This window comes from Bremia lactucae, linkage group LG3 (assembly GCF_004359215.1).
Source record: "Bremia lactucae strain SF5 linkage group LG3, whole genome shotgun sequence".
In the NCBI taxonomy this organism is placed as follows: Eukaryota; Oomycota; class Peronosporomycetes; order Peronosporales; family Peronosporaceae; genus Bremia; species Bremia lactucae.
Window position 1 is genome coordinate 6,930,432 of NC_090612.1, and position 21,491 is coordinate 6,951,922.

A 21,491-nucleotide genomic window follows, 5' to 3' on the forward strand; every position below is an offset into this window, starting at 1 on the left:
TGATGAGAAGAAACCGGGGGCACACACGCCTGCAAGCGAATCTAATTCGCTGCGGCCGTTGTTTCGCCATATCGAAATGTGGCTGAAAACGGCGCAGGAATTCCGCTTCGTATTAGTTGATTTATTTGAATGCAATACGACCGGAATCGATAAACACCACAAGTGATTTCCCCTGAGCCTTTTATGAATTGTAGATGCCATCATAATGATGTGCGGCTTTCGGAGCGACTCGCTAGTTCCAGCTGAATAAGGCCATTCGCATGGAGGTGGCATCGATGGTATGCCACCAGTCGCATTGCCGCGTTCAATACGACTGGCTTGTGACACGGACTGGACATGTTCACGTGCCGTCGGTGGAGCTTTACGCTCAGGATCGTCTGCGTCCAGCCCATTGTGTAGGATGGTGTGAACGACAGATTTAGGGTTCACCCAACTGAGAAGCAGCTGCACCACTATGGGCAGTGCTCTCATGAATATTCGCTGCATTAGCTAGCGCAGACGACGAAACAGTTGTCTCATTGATGCAAGACAAGTTCGCCTTCGCAACTTTAGGCGTCCATGTTAGGTGCAATGAGTGAAATTGGATGGGCTACATCGAGTTATGACGCTTCCTCATTAGCTCGCTAAACTCATTACTACTATGAGGTGATGGCAGCGGTGTCGACTCATTGTAGTCAACAATGAGCGACGGATCTACATTCTCACTGCGAAAGTGGGGTGGCTCATTACGTCCAGTGAACAGCGCGACAGCAGCAGCAGTAGCTGTCGGCGTTGTAGCTGTGGCACTAGGCGACGGCGCCGTTTTATCGCTGCACGTGCGCTTCGTGCGCGGTTGTGTGGGTGTCTTTGCAGACGACCAATCAGCTTTGCTCCTTTTTGGGGGTGGCGTGTCAGGCACCTTGTGATGTCACACTAATGCGCATAACTGGTCGCCAAGAGTGGCTGAGAGGACTGAAAGCGGCGCGTAAGCAGCTCGCTGTCAACCGTTCCTCCCGTTGACGATTTTCAAATTGTAAAACTTGTTTTTAAAGAGGAGGGTGGTGTAACGAGCTAAAGTTACCCTACGCTACATAAACCCATTACGTACACTGTGTACTTAACGGAATGGTCAATTACTTTATTTGAAATCTTTAGATCTGTCGCTTGGGTGTGGTACCCACCTTGTGCATGTGATGCACATAGGTGTATTCAGGTTGAAAATATTAACGGCTTCGTCATCTGTAATCCGAGGTATTCAGAATAATACGCTCGCAATGTAGGGGTGCACATCTACAGAGGTGGAATCTATTATTGGTTAATAAAAGGCTTCATATTTACTTTTATTAAATATGAATCAATTTTCAAACTATTTTAGCTAACAAGCGCGCACGTGAAGCCGAATTACCGCTTCCGTGACGACACTTGTCCTAAAGTACTTAGTTCGCTGGGTGAGGTCGCTTAGGCGCCCACGATAATCTCACTGCACGTGAAAGATAATGGTCAAACTGCTTCCTCACTGTGCTTGAAGGTGTGTGTTAAAGTAGAGTGTGGCTGCTATAGAAGCGTTCACCTGCAAAAAAATCAGCCCTTTTCAATCTCGGCCGGTATTTTTCGATTCCAATATCATATGATTCGATTGCATCGAATGCTCACATTTTTAAATAAACTTTGCTCCTTTTAAGGTCAACTAGAGGCTTACAACTAGTTGGCAAGCAAACAAATGGAATGCAAATACCACAATGACTTTTGTAACGAAGCATGCTTCGCTAGGACTACTAGCCATCCTACACTGATAAAAGTGATGGTGATGTGCCTGATGTGCCTGGATACCTTACGTACACGACGTGGAAGGAAGGTTTCAAGTTGCTAATAACCCTTAGCTACGAAATGGTCAATACTAAGGCTTTAGTATAGTGAAAGAATAAAAAGGCGCGACTATTACCACAGACGTTTTGACTAAAGGGAGTGAATGTGCCAAGTCCCTTTATCTAATGCAGTTGTTCCGGTATAATTTAACTTACGTAAGAATAAAAAAAACAATAATATAGCCAACCTATTGACCAATCGTATTAGCTTACACCGATTAGCCAATCTGAGGTGTTTTGGCTTTCTGGCAATAGTCAAAACGTCTGCGGCAAATAATAATTACGGTTAGATTCACTTCCTAATTATAGACGACACTACTTAAAATGTACCAAATAACTGGTACACTTGTCTAACAGTCGATCGATCATAATGCAAACAAGTACGCAAACACGGCAGCGTCGCGAGCGACTTCTATACCAAAATGTGATCTGCACGCACGCAGACACAAATTGATTGCAGCTTGGGAGGACGTCACGCTCTTATAACGTTGCATGCTGGATTCGGTATAAATTTCGCTAATTTATCAAGGATTTAACTGTTTATTGAGCTTAAGGCTTTTCGCTTATCAGGATGCAAAGGCCAATCTCTTAAGCGAAACATATCGCTACTTGTCCTGCAATTTGCGAGGAATTCTGGAATTGTCAAGGCAGCATTTGCAAAATATCGAAGCCGGTGAAGACGCTGGCAATTTATGGCACACGCCATTTTATACAATCGTATTATCGGTGAGAAGTGCAAGTGGTACCTACAAGTCGCTAATGTAATGCGAAAAGTTGTGCGGCGATAACGGTCTGGAACGGAAAAGGCACCTGTATTGTGTAAGCTGTCGAAGCTTTATCTACCTTGGTGCATCGAAAAGCGATATAAGCGAAAGCGCCAGCTTCGAGAGAAGGAACAACGTACAGTTTGCGACGACGAGGGTTGGTTTACATGGGCTTGCAAGCGTTTGCGCATAATCCGATGCTACCGCATTTTTTTGGCAAGACCCATGTTACGACAATCTGTCAAAAGCAACGACAAAGATTGCTGAATTATAAACAGGATAATGGAGAGCTCGAGGTCCGAAGAAGAAACTACTCACTGTCCACTGTATGCAGAATGGCACGGTTGTACCGAAAACCCTCTTTGAGTCTAAAATCCTCGGATGGAAGCGATAAATCACTTCTTGCAGCTTCGTGTCCTACGCACGCAACTGTCAACTAGTCTTGGAAACAGCACGTCGTTTAACTTTTCTAATAAATAGCCCTCCATAACTTGTCCGATCTAAAGCAATTATGTGACTTCCAATATGTCATGCAGTCTATTAGAGAGTCGACTAAAGCTTTCGCAAATAAGCGCGTCAAAGCGGCTGCTAGCCATATCATCATGGCGGCAAGTTCGCGGCCAACACTGCTTAAAACCAGTCTTCATCTGTCGTGCTAATTGCTGTCAGCGTCTGTGAATAATGCAATAGTGTGGAAGCGCGCGATAACCTTCGTCGTGTTGCACTGAAAAAGAGGACGTTGGATCTACTGGCATTAAAGACTTGTCCTGATCAAATAACGGAAGCTATGATGCTCCAGAATAACAAGCTGCGTCGATTGATGTCTACCAAAAGCTGTGGGTATTGGTGTTAAAAGTGTATCGAATTTCAGCTGCTTATCCATTGAAAACCGACGAGATTCTGCATCACCTTCTCGTTGTATTGGTACAACTTTCCAATGCAGCTATTCCTGTATAATTTAATTTACGTAGAACCAATAATATAACCTATCGAAGTATATTAGCTTACACAGATTAGCCACTCAGAGGTGTTCTTTCTGAGACAATTGTCAAAATGTCTGTGGCAATAGTCAAACGTATGTGGCAAAAAGTCGCACCAAAAGTGCAGCCTCTTGGTCGTTAGGCGTGGCTGGCGATATGCGGTTGCGGTAGTACTATCTTCAGCAATACCTCCTTCAAGAGCATACGCATGCTCACGCAGCCATTTCGCGTGTTATTTGCTACTTTCGCACACGTTGACGCGCACTGGGACGTCTCAGTCGATAATTACTGGGTTTTCAGCGTCCGTGACATCAAATCTTTAAAATGGATGTTTAATGGGATAGAGGCTCATCGAGTTGGCGCTGTTTCGTCGCCAGATGCATACAGTACTCACAACGGCAGTGATCCCGTAGCCATACCTTGTAAGGCTTTGCAGTGGCGCCATCCTCGAACGTGACGAGCACTGGCGCTCAATGATGAGGTCTACCTCTTTCGTAATACGCACGACCTCCCGTTCTTTGGCCAACTTTCCCACTTCGGTGTCACCGTTTCCGTCCAAGAATCCATTACTTAGTGTGTGGCAAATTTGCGCGCGTTTCACGGAAGCAGAGAGCTGGTTGCGGTAGAGGCAGTTACAGTTATGAAACATCCCATAACGTAGAACATTTTGATATTTTGGAAAATCAGGAATAGGGGGACGCAGAAAGGGGGTGGATTTGATGAACAGTCGACGCGTTTCACGTGGTTCAAACGCTTAAATAGGAACATCGTGAGGCTTTTCAATTTTGAAGTGAAATGTCTCTTCCGTATTTCACTGTGGACAATAACGCCCACTTGGCCACCATGGAACCTCTCTTGAATAAGGCTATGCTGGCAATATCAAGCAGTTTCGTCACAATGACTACAAATATGCCCCGCTAACGCCTTTAAATTGTGACCAAGTATTTAAATTTTACGAGGCTCACCGGAAATTGCTTGAGATTATCGTCGATCAGAGATCGAATTATGTACTAAACTTAAGGTGGATGAAATGATGGTCATCAACAATCAACGCGTTATACACGGTCATTAAACTATTCATGGCAAACGTCGTGTGCTCGTCGGTTGCTGCATTGGTCGCACGGAGTATGAAAGCCGCTTGCGCGTTATTGGCATCATTTAGCTAATTGATCGAGTTGTATCTCATAATACTAACTCTGGCTTCGCCTTTTTTATGTGTGTATTCAGGCGATCCTTCTAGATTAGCCTTCCTTTGTCCTAATGATCCCCCAAGAATTGCTGTATCGTTAGCAGCATCTGGGTAAACCGATTTTGTTGTGAGTAATTATGGCTGAGTGCCATACGTATACAATTTGATAACAATTTACTCTAGACATGTGAAATATGTCAGCGTGTGAATACAACGTCAACAGCCGCTTTACCCTCTGCCAGATTTCCCACTGCTAGCTATTTTAATGTTTAAACTTCCATTTCGAATAACCGAAAAATGGTCAGAGCATAACACTAATTAGACGGCCTGAGCAGTATTGTGCAGATAGCACATTGTTCAGAGAACATAGACGGCCTAGGAGCCTAAATGGGTGGTTGATAACACCTTTTACAACGCTTCTTTACGGCCAAGATGGAGGAAAGTGATGATGTTTTAGAGCTTATTAACAAGTTAAGGACCCTGGCGGAGCAGCTGGATGCAGTGGGGGCTCCGGTCAGTGAACACGGCTTGGTCATCACGCTTTTGGGAAGCCCCAGTGATTCGTTTGCGTTCCTGATCACGGCACCGAAGTCAAGAGCAGACTCGCTGTCATTGGAGCTGGCGACGTCTCGACTGTTGCGCGAAGACATAAAGCGCAAGGAACAAGGTGGCGGCGTCGATGGAGTCACACACGAGCGACCAAGTATAGCACAACGGAGCACGACAAGTGCCTGTTAAGACGAGAAGCGCGGGTCATTATTGTGGTGAGCATGAACATTGGGTTGCAAAGTGTCCAGCGCGACTCCGCAAGAATGCGCAGCGACAGAGGCCGCAAAAAATATCACACAATTTGAAGAAACTTCGGGCAATTTCTGTTTTCCGTTGGTGGTGCTGCAAGTGCTACCAAGTCGAATTGTGTGTGGTTGGTTGACTCGATAGCTTAGCAAAAAATGACTTACTCGAAAGAGGACATGAAGAATTACGGGGCTTTCTCTCCGGCAGATGTGCATCTCGATGACGACGGTGTGGTCTAAGCGGTGGTAGCGGGTAAATGCTGCTGTCTGAAAGTTCCAACTGTCGAGCACCTTGTTCTCTCCGTGTTGATAGCCTTACTGGTGAAGCAAGGTTACTTTTTTTGGGCCCGTCGAGTTCATGTTCTATGAACTCCTCTATAGTCGCGTGTTAATCGTCTCTTTGTAGAGCGATCAACATGGCGCTAACGGCTAACTCGCCTACAAGCTCTCCATTCAAGGTCGCTCAAGTGAGTGAACCTTTCACGCGTTGCGTGGGAGACTTCTTGAGGGGCTTAAAAGCTAGCTCCTTCTTCATCCAACATGTTCAAGTTGGTTGGAAGGTGCAAGGCCGTTGAACGACCACAAAGTGCTACCAGGTGAAATTGGGCACCTTTCGCCAGTACTGTTTCAGTACTAGCCAACCTGCAGTGATAACTGTGAAGGTGAGGTGCCTCCGATTATTTTCCGTACACAACGTTCAGAGGAAAGTTTCAAGTAGATAAGAAGTCTTAGCTAATAAAAGTCAATACTAAAGACTTTAATATAGGGAAAAGTAAAACTGTATTAGCATATTAAGTTCCAATGTATCGATCTATTATCTACTATGTGTAATAATTGCATCTAAAGCGTCTCCTTGCGCCCCGACCAATTGTATCTTGTAACGATTGGCGGGGTTGCTGTAAACTTAAATCAACCACTCAACAGAGATGTTTTCTTGTTGCTTCAATTAAGTAATAAAAATTAAAAATCATAAAAACTTCTATACTTCCTTCTTATTTTTCTCTTATAGGAATATATCAGTTATTCCTCTAGTAGGAATTATTATTTATGTAACGGGACACCTCGTTACAGTGACCCCATGCTGCTGGCAGGCCGACGCTTTTGCGTCGACACAAAAGCAGAAAGATCGAAATTTTCAAGCTTAAGGCAATCGAAGGCGACTCCCTTTTAAATGATAAGTCGAATTAGACGACGCCATAAGCTCGCCGCATCGATGACGATGCGACAAAAGTGAAATTTCGCATGTCCAACTTGGCCGCACGTGCCAATTTTTGGGCCTTACGCACGGCTCAAGGTTCACGACCCATTTCTGTTTAGATCATATGGGGACTTTAAGACCCGGCTCAGGCAAACCTTTGAGCCGCCACGTGCCGAGTTCTGGCTCGAGACAGAGCTCCTGGATTTAAAATAGGGCAAGCGTGACCTTCACGCTTATGCCCAACATACACAATACCTTGCACGGAGTATAGTGAGTCATCCAATTGATGAAAAAGCACAGATAACTGTGTTTATTAAGGATCTTTGCAAACGGTCCTGTCAAGGACCACTTGTTCCGGCTCACATTTAAGAAGATTGATCAAGCGATCTGTAGCTGAACAAGAGTACTTCGGCCAAAAACAAGCTTTCGTTCACTCTGGTGCTTATTGTCCAAATATACGACAAGAAACGGAGGTCCAGAACCTATGCACCGCTCGTATTTGAAGATCGAGAAACCTCGCTCTTAGAATCAGAAAGGATTGCAAAGATGCAATCGTTGTCAAAAGACAGGGCACTACACCCATGAATATCGTGCCCACGCCCAGTGCCTTGAAATATTAGGTGAAATACGATCGACTTCCCACTAAAAATAGCGGAGAACGCGGATCGTCAAAAATGGTTGGAGTTAGTTGGTGCGGTGCGCCCATCTCATCCAGCAACGTCAAGAAAATTTGCAGGTACAAATATTGTGTGTAACTGCCCAAGTAATATGGTTAACCTCATCACCTTGAGAACTACAGTGGCAAATAAGTTGCCACTAAATTTTGTAGTTGACGCCAATCGCTAGAAGATCGCAGACTCAAATTTACTGAGCGCAGTATACCTTTAACGAGGATAACACTGCGTCTAACAACAGTCGCATCTGTAATAGTTAATAAAAAATTTGTTGGCACCCACATAAGTCAAAGGATACACAGTACGATGATGATTTCATCGTACTGGATTTGGATGACAGACTTGTTGTCATTTTTGGATTACCATGGCTCAGAAAGGACGAGCGATGCGTAAAGTGGCAGCATCAAGACCTAACGATGCCTGCCTCTCGTTAATCAGATAGATGGCCATTTGACGAACGTCTAGGAGCGTCCACAAGCGTGTGGATCCCCTAGAAGTGAGTGCGATAGCCGCACTTCTTGTTCGGTCGTTAGCAAGACCACAGTGTGACGATCCATCACACTGTGGAGTTAAATCCAGACGGCTGTGCACAAGCACAGGCAGCGTCGATGTTCGACTACTCGAATAAGTTGAGTGGATCGAAACAAGGATGTTTGTTTCGAAATCGACATACAAATTTATTTGAAATGCCTGTCGATAATAGACAGTGCGAAAGTCCTAGATCGACTGGAGAGTCGACCGTAGAGGATCTCGCTGTGGTTGCGCAACCACAGCTAGAGGCAGTTAGGTAGGATTTGCCCTAAAAAAAGGGAGTAAGTCCCATAAACTTGAGGGAATAAGTCCCCAGGTACCTTTTGAATGGGTTCCAAAGAAGAAACTGAGACATTGAAGATCTTACTAAACAACGAATCAAGTGTAAACGGTTAAGACTTGATATGATAGCTCCTCGGAAGTAAGTCGCGGAGATTACATAATTGACAACACTTGAATTGAAACGGTTCTTGCGTGATCTGCGTAGTGACAAAGTCAAGCTGATCTGTATTCTTTTCAAATATGACAGTACATGGACGATATTCGGTCAATAATGGTAGTTCCTGAGATCTTACGGGTTCTTCAGCAGCTCATCGATGGACAGTCCTCGATGAGAAGAATTGGATTGATCCGTTTACGTCTTAGTCCTGTGAGTTATTAGAAACAAATCCTTTAGCCAAGTAATGTTGACGACGGAACGCTAATTGTTGCAATAATGGACTTATCCTCACTGTTGTTTTGCGCAGCCGGCTCAAAATCGGGACGCCGCAAAATGGCATCAGCGACGACATTAAGTCGTCCTGTCCTATATTTTACGGAGGAATTATACTCCACGAAGAAATACAACCATCTCGCCATTGTTTGCGAGAGGTGTGGACTGTTTGCGGCCCTGCCTAACGACGCATCGTCCGTGTAAACAATGAACGGTCTATCTCCCCAAGACATAGACCCTAACCTTAGCCAGTGCATTTTTATAACAAGGAGCTCCTTGTCATGCACTGGATAATTGCGCTCAGCTGGTTGAAGCTGGCGCGACTGATAGCAGACGTCGCGCTCTGCGCAGTCTGTGTCATGTAGCATTAACGCATAGACGATTGCAAAATCGCTGGACATGAAATGGTCTGTCTTGGTCCGCAATCGCCAATATTGGCGATTACATCAAGCTTTGCTTGATACCCTCGATGGAACGCTGACAACCAGCGTTCCATAACCATTTCGCATTTTTCTTCAAAAAAGAAGAAGGAAGTACTGCCATCTCGGCATATTTGCGCGAGTACTTACGTAAGTACGCCGCTAAATCGAGAAACTTTGGAAGCCCGTTTGAATCGACTGACCTGTGCCAGTCGATGATCGCCTTGATCTTTTTAGGATCAGGGCGTACACCGTGTTTACCCACGACGCACCAAGTAGTGGTATTTCGCTTGCAGCGAATATACACTTCTTAAGATTTGCATACAACTTGTGCTTACGCAAAAGTGTAAAAAAACTTTTGGACGTGTGATGTACTTCAACATCCGACTTTCTGTTCATGCCTCTGTTATGAACGAAGACGTCATCAAAATAGATCGGTGCAAAATCCCGCACCGATCTCAACAGATTGGTTACACATCTGTTGAATGTCGCAGGGGCATTACTAAGTCCCTGTGGCATGACTAGCCACTCCCACAGCATCCGCTTTCGATACTTACTGTTGTGAACGGAAAACCTGTTCACGCATGAGGATCTGATAGAATCCTTCCATCAGACCCGTCGACGAAAGATGGTATTCTTTGACATGCCGTCAATCATTACGTCATTTCGTGGTATCGGCATTGAAGCCGGTACCGTTGCTGCGCCAAATTATATTGAACCCATGCAAAATCTGCCACCCTCCCGTTACTTTGCGCGCACAGAAGGTTAGGTGGCTATGTGAGGAGGCTAACTCCTTCATTTAGTCCGCTGCTAAGCGATCGGCAAATAACTTCTCGATCGCTAAACTTGTGTGACCACTAAAGTATTTCGAGCTTGGTATCAGGTCGATTTTGTGTCGAGTGCCTTTATCGTTAGGCAACTCGCATGGTACCAAATCGGGGAACACATCCATAAATTCGATCAAATTTTTGTACATGTTAGAAGAGCCCACCAAGAAGATAAGGCTCTTTGAAAGGTTGATAGATCGCCTCAGAAACCCATGACAACAATAATTAAAAGGATTTTCGAAATTAAATGGATCATCAACAGATCAATACACAACACGCAATTGATTACTGTATCACACAGCCTTTGCTGGCGACACACCTCGTGTCGTCATCCCCAACCATAATGATTTGCATTTACGCATGATGAATCAGTGCCACGACTCACCAATAAGTGGGCTGGTGCCGACTTTTTTAAAGTTGCCAATGCACGACTTTGCCAAGTGTGTAAGCAATATTGAGCCGCTCATGCGTGACTTGTACATGTAAAGTCTTGTGCAAGTGGTTGGCACGCCAAGCTCCATGGAAGCCACGGAACAATTCGCGACAATCGTTCTGTTGGACATGACCTGTAACGTCCATCATTAGTTGAGAACGAGGTTTCCAACTATTATGTGAGGGTGAATAACTCCGCCATCCAACGAGATAACTCGTTTGGACCACCTTCGCTTTGCGGCGGTTCAAGAATTTTTCAATTAGAAAGCGCTTCTCAACGCTCGAGCCCATCAGTGGATTTGGAGGGTAGGATAATCAAGTTCAACTTCCTCGTCGGGCCCGACTCATCCACATAATTAAAGTCGCGTCCTCCGGTACTTGCGGGAGGACGTTGATCATGAACGTTCCCGTCGTTGCGACCTAGCGGCGACGCTCAACAATGTTTATCGCGAACAGTTGCAAAATCGTGGGCAAATTGCGGTTGATCAATTGTCGAACGAACGGGCGCACCAGACCGTTCGAGCAAAAGATTTCGTCCTTAAAAACAAAGTGAAACGTCTGGTTCGAGCCTTTCAGTCTCCATCGCAGGACCATCAGTCTTTGGCGGATGCCTTAGACCAACCTGGTTTGACTCGGAAACTACCACCTCGTACTTGTAGACATCTGACGTAAAGCGTAGGATGCGTATGCAACCTACGAGGCAGCTCGATCGCGTACGCATTGCCTTGGTGGTGCAGTACACGGAACGGGCCAATGTGCCTGGGCGTAATAAATTACTGCCCACATTCGTCACTATATGTTTATGTAGATTAATCGTAGACAGCAGGACTAGATCATTAACTTTAAATGAAAAACGCTCTCTTTTTTATTCTTGTCACCGTTCTGTTTCTGTCAGTAGCGTCTTCGGGAAATCAGAAGACGAAGTTCATAGGTACGGACTGTTACCACTCTGCCGGAAACAGGTAGAGGTTGTAGCGGTGCACGGAATGAAGCACTGGGCTTCACCCATTGACAAATTTCGCAAGCACGTATGTACTGCGGACGAATTCATACTGGCGTGGCCATAAGAAATCGCGGCTTATTGTTGGATAAGTTCTCTCACGTCCACGATGCCCAAAACTGTATCAATACATTAAGTTTCTACGTAACGATCTTATATCTACTGACTTTAATATCTTAATATCAACCTATGTTTAGCGCATCCTTGCGCACCGCCCAATCGTGTCTAGTAACGATTGTCGGGCGTGTTTTTAACTAAATCAACTAATCAACAGAACTTTTGTCTTGATGCTTCAATTTTCCAAACTTAATAATATTAAATATTAGCTACATTCACACTCTTTTTCCTAAAGGTCGCACCCTTTTTTGTTAGTGCGAGGGGGAGGTGGACTTTCCGCATACCACACCCTTTCGATTCTGCAATAATATTAAGCAAGTGATGCGTACTCATGGAAGGGTATTAACCCGATTGCTGGTCCAATGACACTTGATAGTCGCAACTTTTTTGCACGGAAAATAGCGTGAGGAGGTGATGTTGACTAATACTTATTAATATCGAATACCCGAATGGCATTTAATCGACTAAACTTGATTTTCCGTCTACGAGAAAAGTACAAACAGACAAACCTCGATATTTTTTGGGGCGCAGTGTCCGCCAATCAAGACGGTTAACTTTCCAAATATACCGCGGGTTACACACAAAGTCTGCTTAAATGAACGATTGGATTGACAACGTCAAGAAACATCTTGCATGTCAATTTTAAAGGTATATTCATTATGTATACAAGAGTTTTTGTGTGTAGCGATATAGATCATGAATATTTAATGACGGCGATACAGTCGCAAGCCTCTCGCAATGAGTGTTGGGATGCTATTCTCTTCGAGTTTAAATGGCGACATCAGAATTCGATTGCGAACACGTTATCTCGTCTTCCTACTTAATGTCGCATGTTACCACATTTTGGTAGAAAACTGGTACGCATAATGTATGCTAACGATCAGGGCGTGTCCTACATCATCTTCTTTACAGGATCACATACATTTAAGCTGATTTCTGCAAAACATAGTGCATAAGTCAACGGTAGCACGTGTTTGGACGAGCCACTAGTTCGTAGAACCAAGCGGCAACCAGTGCTCGACAGTATGTACCGTAGGAAGGGTTAGAATTCTTACCGATCATAGCGCAAGCCTTAGCAAGTCACGACACGCTGTGTAAATCAAAAGGAAACCGAGCTTTATGTTAACATTTTTTTTATTTATGCTAAATTAAAGTTAAATATTGATTCTGTCCACCCGATCTTCATTTGGTGTCTGTCACGTGTGTTACCCAAATAAATGGGATTCCAGTGATATAACCTTTTTTATTGTATTTAACCCGAAGTGTCAATTGTACCACATTAACGGTTTACCAGCCAAAATGTACCCTCTTCCATCAGACTGTTGAGACACAAGTTTCTCCACGTGGAAGTGAAAGTTTTCTTGCTCGAGCAACTCAGGAGGGCGGCGAAATATTGAAAAAAAATCTTTCTTGGCTTTAAGTGCAACTTTCCCATGGAATTTGGCTCGGACTGAGAGCAACCTTAACGCGTTCAAACCGTCTTGCTTGAACGGATTACACACTTGACGCGATTCAAAACCTTCTTTTGCCGCTGGAGCATCATCAAACGCGTTAAGAGGGCCACCTGAACATCCTGATGAGGATGCAGCGATCTGCGGCACAAGCCGCTTGTCTCGGTCTAAGCGGCTTCAAATTCGCATGGAAAGGATTCCAATATGGCTTACGCAAGTTAACGTAGGACACTGGGCATGTATGCAGCTTGCGAAGAGGTTTAGCGTATTAGCTGGGCCCTTAATCGCCACGACCGTAAATGGTCCAATATAGCGCGGACGCAATTTAGTCTTAAAGACCTTAGACACTACATTTCTGGGTAGAATCTTAGCGTTTAGTAAGACCCGGGTCCCGACCGTATAAGAATCACTACAGCTTCTGGCGTTAGCATCCGCTTGTTCTTTTTCTTTGTATTGGCTATCAGCCATTGTATCAAGCACGTGTCCTACGACATTTAAAGGCGTTGGAAAAAAATCGGTTACTTAATTCCTAACAGTAATAGGGCTGGTATCAGCAAGCCGATCGGTTATTTCTCCCGCTGTCCTCCGACGTAAGCACGCAAACCAAGTTTCATTTCTTTGTCGGCGCGGCATCTCCCGAAAAAGTGACGCCAAGTGTCACTGAATATTTGAATACGTTGGCTTGCCAGTTCTGATCGGTTACCTTCGTCACCGTGCTTTCAAGCCAGCCGCAGCCGAGTGTGAGATGCCCGATCTCCTCCGGATCGAATACAAGGAAGGTCCCAAAATCTTTTGGAAAATCGATTGGTTAAGAGAACCACTAGCTAATTGGCGACCACTGTGATGGTTCTCACATGTAAATATTACAATGGACAATTTTGTTAAATGTTTATCGTTCTCGCACCACCTCCAGCATTTCGTGCTAGTATTCCGATCGATGATATTATTCGATCGGCGTAGCGTTTCATAAGTGTTATTGTTTCGTTTCCCATATGGTTTGGAATCACTCTTTAACTCAGCACCATTGTGTTGTGTAGCCCATACGGAGGTCTACCATACACTCAGCGGGTTATAACACTGTCACACGTAAGTTACATACGGGCGCAAAAAGTTCGCGCTCACTTTGGGCTGCTAGATAAAGAAGCGTGAGCGTGTCTACTTAAGCGCGTTCAATGGCATGAAAGCCTACAGCATCCCTCGAAAGAGATAGCATGCTATATTGTGTAACCCGAATTTTTGCTCCTACTAGAAATAGGAGAATTATAATCTGTTTGCAAGTTATACATCAATCTGAGCTTTGTCTCCAAGAATTCTGGATCGAAGAACCAAAGGATGACAGTGTCCAAGCTGTTCGCGATACAAGGCCGACGTGATGCGAGGATGGTGAACGTCGTTGTCCTCGTCACACGATTCGATTGATGACGCGCTCTTTCCGATGGTCGTCGACAAGGGCCTATAATCGACCAGATCGCAACAAATTCGAGCTCTTCGACGATTGAAATTGCAGACCTTTGCATTGAATTGCGGCGCAGGTATTGCAGGAATTAAATGAACAAGAGAGATTTAAAGGATAATAGGAAGAAGCGCTTGCTGTCACGATTGAAGACAACCTAGGACATTCTGTATTATCACGGTAGTCGCTTGAGGATGAATCCCGTGAGACATTGTCACATCAGTCTCCACGAGCCGACCCGCGAGAAATGAAGCTAGAAATATATTATATTTGTAGCTTGAAGATTAATTAACTTTATTTTTGTCATTTTGCCTGTTCAGTGACAGTTTGAATGTTTTGAACACGATGTTTCGGCCGGTCAATATTATGTATGGCATATTGTGAATTTTTAAAAATAGGGGTAGATTAAGAATAAGAAGGGCATATTATGACATTTTTCATATTTTAAGATTATTAAAAGCTTACGACATAAATCTATTCATATTTGACATAAAAATCGAACTTTAGAAGAGGTCATGTTTTGTGTATGTTCCTCCAAAAAACCATTGTCAAAAAGAATAAATTGCGTTCCGTGTTCTTAAAAACAAAACATTTTCCAAATAATGAATCCTAACAAATAACAATTTCCCAATCCGCGCTTACGCGCAAACATGGCAATCGAGGGCGTTGACGCTGCCGCGCTAACGGCCGCTATGAAGAAGAAAGTGATGGATACAATGAGGACAGAAGAGGAAATAAAGGCGGCAACTGAAATGGAAGCGTTTGCAAGCGATGCACAAGCGGTAAATACCGAACAAACCACCAGCAAGGCTCAGCCAGTGGCGACAGAGATGATCGAGACTCTGACGCCATCGGCACAGGAAGCACCCCTTGCAGCCGATACTCCAGCCGTTATTACGCCTCTTAAAGCCGCGCGTGTAAAGCGACTGATGATTACCAAGATGCAACTCGAGAATTTTAAATCGTACGCGGGAAAAATCGAGATTGGACCGTTCCACAAATGTTTTAGCGCTGTTGTTGGTCCTAATGGAAGCGGCAAGTCCAATGTCATTGACGCGCTTCTATTTGTATTTGGAAAGCGTGCTTCAAAGTTGCGCCTGAAAAAGGTCTCGGAACTGGTGCATCGCTCGGCCAACTTTCCCAACTTGGACATGGCGACCGTCTCAGTCTTTTTTCAAGAAATCATCGACACGGACGACAAAACGACACGGTCGATAGATAATGAGGAAAATTGTACTGTGGTTCCCAATTCTTCTTTTCGGGTGACACGGACTGCCACGAAGAGCAACGTGAGCAAATACTTTGTGAACGACCGAGCCAGTACTTTCACGGAAGTCACGGAGCTGCTACAGGACAAGGGCATTGATTTGGACAATAACCGGTTTCTAATCTTGCAAGGAGAAGTCGAGCAGATTGCTATGATGAAGAGCAAGGGCACGGATGGAACGAATGAGGATGGCTTGCTGGAGTATTTGGAAGACATTATTGGATCAAATGTGTACGTGGAGCCTACTGAGCGCGTGTGGAATGAAGTAGAGCAATGCAACGAAGTGCGAGGGGAAAAAGTCAATCGCGTGAAGCTTGTGGAGAAGGAAAAGACCCATTTAGAAGGTCCGCGTGCAGAAGCGCTCGAGTATCTCCGCAAGGAGAAAGAAGTGTACATGAAGACCAATATTTTGTACCAATTGTGGATCCAAGAAGCATCCAAGAACCGTCAGTTGTGCGAATCGAAGCGAGACGAGCTACAGGTCAAGTACAAGGCGGAGCAGGCTCGCATGGATAAAAATCGAGAGGAATTGCAGTCGGTTGAGGCCATTTATCAGCGCGTCAAGAGCGAACACGATGAGGTGGCGAAACAACTTGATGAAGCAAAGGCCGAGTATGCCGAGTTCGAAAAGCAAGACGTGAAGCTACGGGAAGAGCTGAAATACGCCAAGGAAAGGCAAAAAGAGCTACAATCAGTGCAGAAGAAGGAGTTAAAAAAGCAAACAACGATGGAGCAAAAGATGCAAGAGAATGAGGAGCTTGTGCCAAAGCTGGTGAAAGAAGTCGAAAAGTTGCAGGCAAAACTGAGCAAACAAGAACAGGTGCTAGAGAGTATACTAGATGGACATAGAGAAGAAACTTCTAAGCTCCGCCGGACCATGGAAGACATTCAGCAAGAGATGGAGCCATTTCAGACAGAAATGAATGCTCTGCGATCAGTGATCGACACGACAGACACAGAGATTCAGTTGGTACAAGAGCCTGTCACGAACGCCAATAAAGCGCTAGAAGCCAATGCATGTGGAGTCATTGAGGCCGAAGCAAATTTGCGTGGGCTTGAAGAAGAGCAGACGGAGAAACAGGAGAAGCTCACGAAGATGAAGCATCGCATAGTTGATGCACAGCAAGAACTAATCGACATGAATAGAAAAGAGAGCGCGGTGGCCGAAAAGTATCGTGAAGCACGCACGAAAGCAGAAGAGGCTTCTGGCGCTGTGCAGTCTTATGCGACTCGAAACCGGATGCTGCAAGAATTGTTACAGGCGTCTAAGCCAGGCAAACCACTGGAAAGGGCTGGATTGTTCGGTCGTCTCGGAGATCTTGGCGCGATTGACGGGGAGTATGACGTTGCCATTTCAACAGCATGCGGTGCATTGAACAATTTGGTCGTCGAAACGACTTCAGGAGCTCAAGCTTGTGTCGCCTACTTACGGAAGCATAATTTAGGGCGCACGACATTCTTGATTTTGGAGCAGCTGGGCTACCTCAAGTCCAAGTACTCTCAACGCTTTTGCGCAGTGACTGCTCCGTCGGGACAATTAGCTCCACGGTTGTTTGATTTGGTGAAGGTGAATGAGGACAAGTTCTTGCCGGCTTTTTATTTCGCTCTGCGTGACACCTTAGTGGCAAAGGATCTTGATGAGGCCTCTGCAATTGCTTATCAAGGTCGGCAATGTAAGTATCGCGTTGTAACTTTGGATGGACAACTTGTTGAGATGTCCGGTGCCATGTCTGGCGGAGGTACGCGAGCTCGTAGTGGTGGGATGTCAAGCACGCTTGCAAGCGGCTTAAGCGAAAACGAGATCCGAGATCTGCAGGAGAAGGCTTCATCTCTGCGAAATGAACTCGGGCACATCCGCGACGAAAAAGAGTCACTGGAGAAGGAGTTGGTGCACCTAAAGCGCACGATTGAGCAATACGAAAAGGAATTGCCGAAAATCGATCTGAATGTGAGTGCTACGAAGACGCGTTTAATCGATTTGAAAAAAAACAAGATTACGTTAGAAAAGCAAACTAAGCTTTCTCCCGGTGCCAAAAAAAATGTTGAGAAGCTCATGGCGACGAAGGTTGCCAAAGAAGCTGAGTACAGCTCCACGAAGCTGAAAGTAGACATGATGGCGGCAAAACTAGCTAAAATTAAGGAGCAAATTCTTGATGTAGGGGGTGAAAAATTGCGGAAGGAGCAGGATGTGGCGAATAAGATAACGAAGCAAATAGCTGAAAAGACAAAACAGATGACAAAGATTCGCGTTGACTACCGAAACAGCCAGAAAAATACCGAGAAGAATGTTCTGGCTTTAAAAAAGATTGGAGAAGATATCGAAGCAGCAAAGTCTAAAATGGAAGAGACTCGTGAGCAAATAACTGCGATGGAGGAGAAGGCCCTGGCAGTGCTACAGCGCTGCGAAACTGTTCAAGATCAGGTTACTACAAAAGAAAAGGCGCTTCGTAAAGACGAAGCCAAGTACAGGAAGCTTAAGAAAGAACATGACGTGATGGCGAGTGCAGAAGTGGATTTGACAAATAGTTTGGAGGACTGTGAGAAGATGCTAGAAGAGAATGGGAAAAAGGAGAGCTACTGGAAGTCAAAATTGACAAGCCTTCACGCTGCATTCATCACGGAGCAAGAACACAATGCTGGCATCTTGGAGGATGAACGATACCTGCCTGCTCGAAAGCGCCACAAGAAGAATAAAAACACTGATGGAAATGACGATATGGACAAAAAGCACAAGGAAGAAATGGAAGAAAAGAATGATGAGGAAGAAGAAGACGCAAACCTGATCGACACACTCGAAAAGCTACCAGTGCTAAACACAACTGCTTTGTCTCGGTTTAGCAAGGAGGAAATGAAGTACGAGATTTCAGTGCTTGAACAACAGCGCGATGAGCTTAAGGCCAACGTGAACATGGGAGCTCTCGCAGAGTACAAGCAGAAGGAAAACGAATACAAGGCTCGTGTCTTGGAACTTGAAGAGTCGACAAGACTTCGTGACGCGAAACGTCACGAGTACGATGAGCTACGCCGCAAGCGACTAGATGAATTCATGACGGGATTTCGCATAATTACGCTCAAATTGAAGGAGATGTACCAGATGATCACTCTCGGTGGTGACGCAGAGCTGGAGCTTGTAGACTCGTTGGACCCCTTTTCAGAAGGTGTCGTATTTAGTGTACGACCTTCCAAGAAAAGCTGGAAGAACATCTCGAACCTTTCTGGTGGAGAAAAGACGCTCGCGTCGTTAGCCCTCGTGTTTGCACTGCACCATTACAAGCCGACACCGCTCTACGTGATGGACGAAATTGATGCAGCGTTGGACTTTAAAAATGTATCAATCGTCGGGAATTATATCAAGCAACGTACACGCAATGCGCAATTTATTATCATCTCGTTGCGCAACAACATGTTTGAGCTTGCGGATCGTCTGGTGGGAATTTACAAGACGAATGACGCGACTAAAAGTGTGACGATTAATCCAAAAATTTACGAACAAGGCACAACAAAAGGGACTACAACCCCGGTGACGAAAAAGCCAGGAACTTCGAGCATGAACACTCCAATGAGCGTCTCTCTCCCATCCTTGAAAAAAGCTCGGCGGTCCAGCCAGCAGTCCATTCCGTCGCCTCACGCACAGCAAAATACGACAAACATGAGTACACCACTTCAAGACCGAACGAATCAGTCGCACGAGTAGAGCATTCCACTATCGTTGACCAACAGCCTTTTCATTTTATTTTAACTTTTGATCTTCATACTCGACAATTGCATATTTTCAAGTTCATCACAATTTGTACAGGTAATTTTTGGTAATACCGGTTCAGCCTATCTTTCCCTCGATCGCGAACGCCAGCAAGGACAGTGCTGTAATAATTTGTGGCAGGCGAACACAGCTGCCGAATAAATCGATTCTGTAAGGTTTGAATCTCGGTATAATCAGTGACAGAATAATTGCTTGCACATTGCTTTTGTAGATTTTCATTGTTATTTGTCAGCCAAACTACGTGCGAAACATCAGCAATTCCACCAAAATCCTTCATTTCTTACCTGCATCCTAAATTGGATTTTTCTGTGATTTCGTCTGTACCTTTCTTGCCCCCTGCCTGCTCATTTTGAGAGTAGTGTGTATGACCTCGCCGTCCGTATCTCCTCCGTCTCCATCGCTTGCCCACAAGAAGATAAAGCTCAGCTTATCCTTAGCCACTGCCTCTTCGAACTGTGCTATGACAACAAATTCTCTGCATTCGGTACGAGGCAACCAGCGTCACTGGGACTTGCTGCGTGTATTAAGCCACCGTACGGCTTATCCAGCTGAAACGTCCTTTGAGTCTATCGGTGAGTTCGACCCGACAGCAGCGCGCGAGACCCTCGGCTTTCTGCAGGAAGAGTGTCGTGTCCTGATTATTGGCGCTGGTGGTCTCGGGTGCGAGCTACTAAAGAACGTTACTCTCTCTGGATTCACCAAGGTCGACATTATCGACATGGACACGATTGACGTATCGAACTTGAATCGTCAATTTCTATTCCGAGTTGCCGACGTTGGCAAGTCCAAGGCTGAGTGTGCCGCCGCCTTTGTCCGCAAACGCATGGGCGTGTCGGCCACGACTTCCATGGACATTACACCGCACTTTAAAATGGTGCAGGACATGGATGCGGACTTTTATCGCCAGTTCCACATTATTCTCTCTGGTCTCGACAATATCGAAGCGCGTCGCTATGTCAACTCGGTCGTCGTGTCTTTGGCGGAAGTGAACGACGATGGTGAAGTCGATCCTTCCACGATTATTCCGCTTATTGACGGAGGCACGGAAGGCTTGCGAGGCCAGGCGCGTGTAATTCTTCCGAGAATCACGAGCTGCTTTGAGTGCTCGCTCGAGACGTTCCCACCGCAAAAAAGCTTCCCCTTGTGCACCATTGCCGAGACTCCTCGACAACCGGCGCACTGTATTGCCTACGCGTTTCTTGTGCTCTGGCCTCGGGCGTTTCCAGAGCAAACAATGGACAAGGATTCGCCTGAACACATGCAGTGGGTCTATCAGACTGCCAAGGAGCGTGCGGAGCAGTTTGGTATCGCAGGTGTCACGTATAGTCTCACGCTTGGCGTTGTCAAGAACATTATTCCAGCAGTGGCATCGACGAATGCAATCGTGTCAGCCATGTGTGTGAATGAAGCGCTCAAGGTTATGAGCTACTGCAGTCGCGTGATGAACAATTACCACATGCACATGGGGGCCACGGGCTGCTACTCGCATACGTTCCAGTATGACCGGAAAATGGACTGCGTCGTGTGTTCATCCCAGCAGAAGACGCTGCACGTTGATCCGGACGCTATGACGCTGCAGCAATTGATCGACGAACTCTGTGGTACCAATTTTCGGCTTCTCAAGCCCTCAATTACCTCCGCCCGCGCGAATTTGTTCATGCAAGGCCCGCCAGTTCTGCGTGCTGCGACTAGCCCGAATTTGCTAAAATTGCTGCGAGAGCTCGTTAAAGACAGGGAGACTCTTACAATCACAGACGCGGCATTTGTTGGCGATATGGCGCTATCGCTTGAGCTTATCTTTTTGCCGGAAACTCCAAGTGGGGTTGTGACCGCCATTGCTTCATGAGCCGAACTGAGCTATGTAGGACGAAGGCATGTTAAACCGCAGTCTTTTTTCTACTTGACGAAACGTCGCACAAGACAAAGTTGATTAGATCGATCGTTCAGCAGCGACATTTCTTTATTCAAGTAAACTATTTAATGTCATTCATGGTAACAGGTGTACTTATCTTTGTATTATATTTGTACTAAGCAAATGCTTGGAGCATTAATTAACAATCATAGTGATTTTTGTCAATA

At 45.3% G+C, this 21,491-nt stretch overlaps 3 protein-coding genes across 3 annotated transcripts; all 3 read left to right on the forward strand.

Annotated features, from left to right (window-relative positions):
- Positions 1-13,817: 13,817 nt before the first annotated feature.
- CCR75_003000 (uncharacterized protein) lies at positions 13,818-14,081 on the forward strand (the record flags this gene model as incomplete). Its single annotated transcript, XM_067961097.1, has 2 exons — positions 13,818-13,888; positions 13,970-14,081. The coding sequence occupies 2 exons, from the start codon at positions 13,818-13,820 to the stop codon at positions 14,079-14,081; spliced, it is 183 nt and encodes a 60-aa protein (XP_067815167.1).
- Positions 14,082-15,035: 954 nt separating this feature from the next.
- Positions 15,036-19,346, forward strand: CCR75_002999 (uncharacterized protein; the record flags this gene model as incomplete). Its single annotated transcript, XM_067961096.1, has 1 exon — positions 15,036-19,346. One exon carries the CDS (start codon positions 15,036-15,038, stop codon positions 19,344-19,346), a length of 4,311 nt encoding a protein of 1,436 aa, XP_067814860.1.
- Positions 19,347-19,776: 430 nt separating this feature from the next.
- Positions 19,777-21,258, forward strand: CCR75_002998 (uncharacterized protein; the record flags this gene model as incomplete). The annotated part of the gene is made up of 1 exon (XM_067961095.1): positions 19,777-21,258. The coding sequence occupies one exon, from the start codon at positions 19,777-19,779 to the stop codon at positions 21,256-21,258; it is 1,482 nt and encodes a 493-aa protein (XP_067814829.1).
- Between the last annotated feature and the right edge of the window lie 233 nt (positions 21,259-21,491).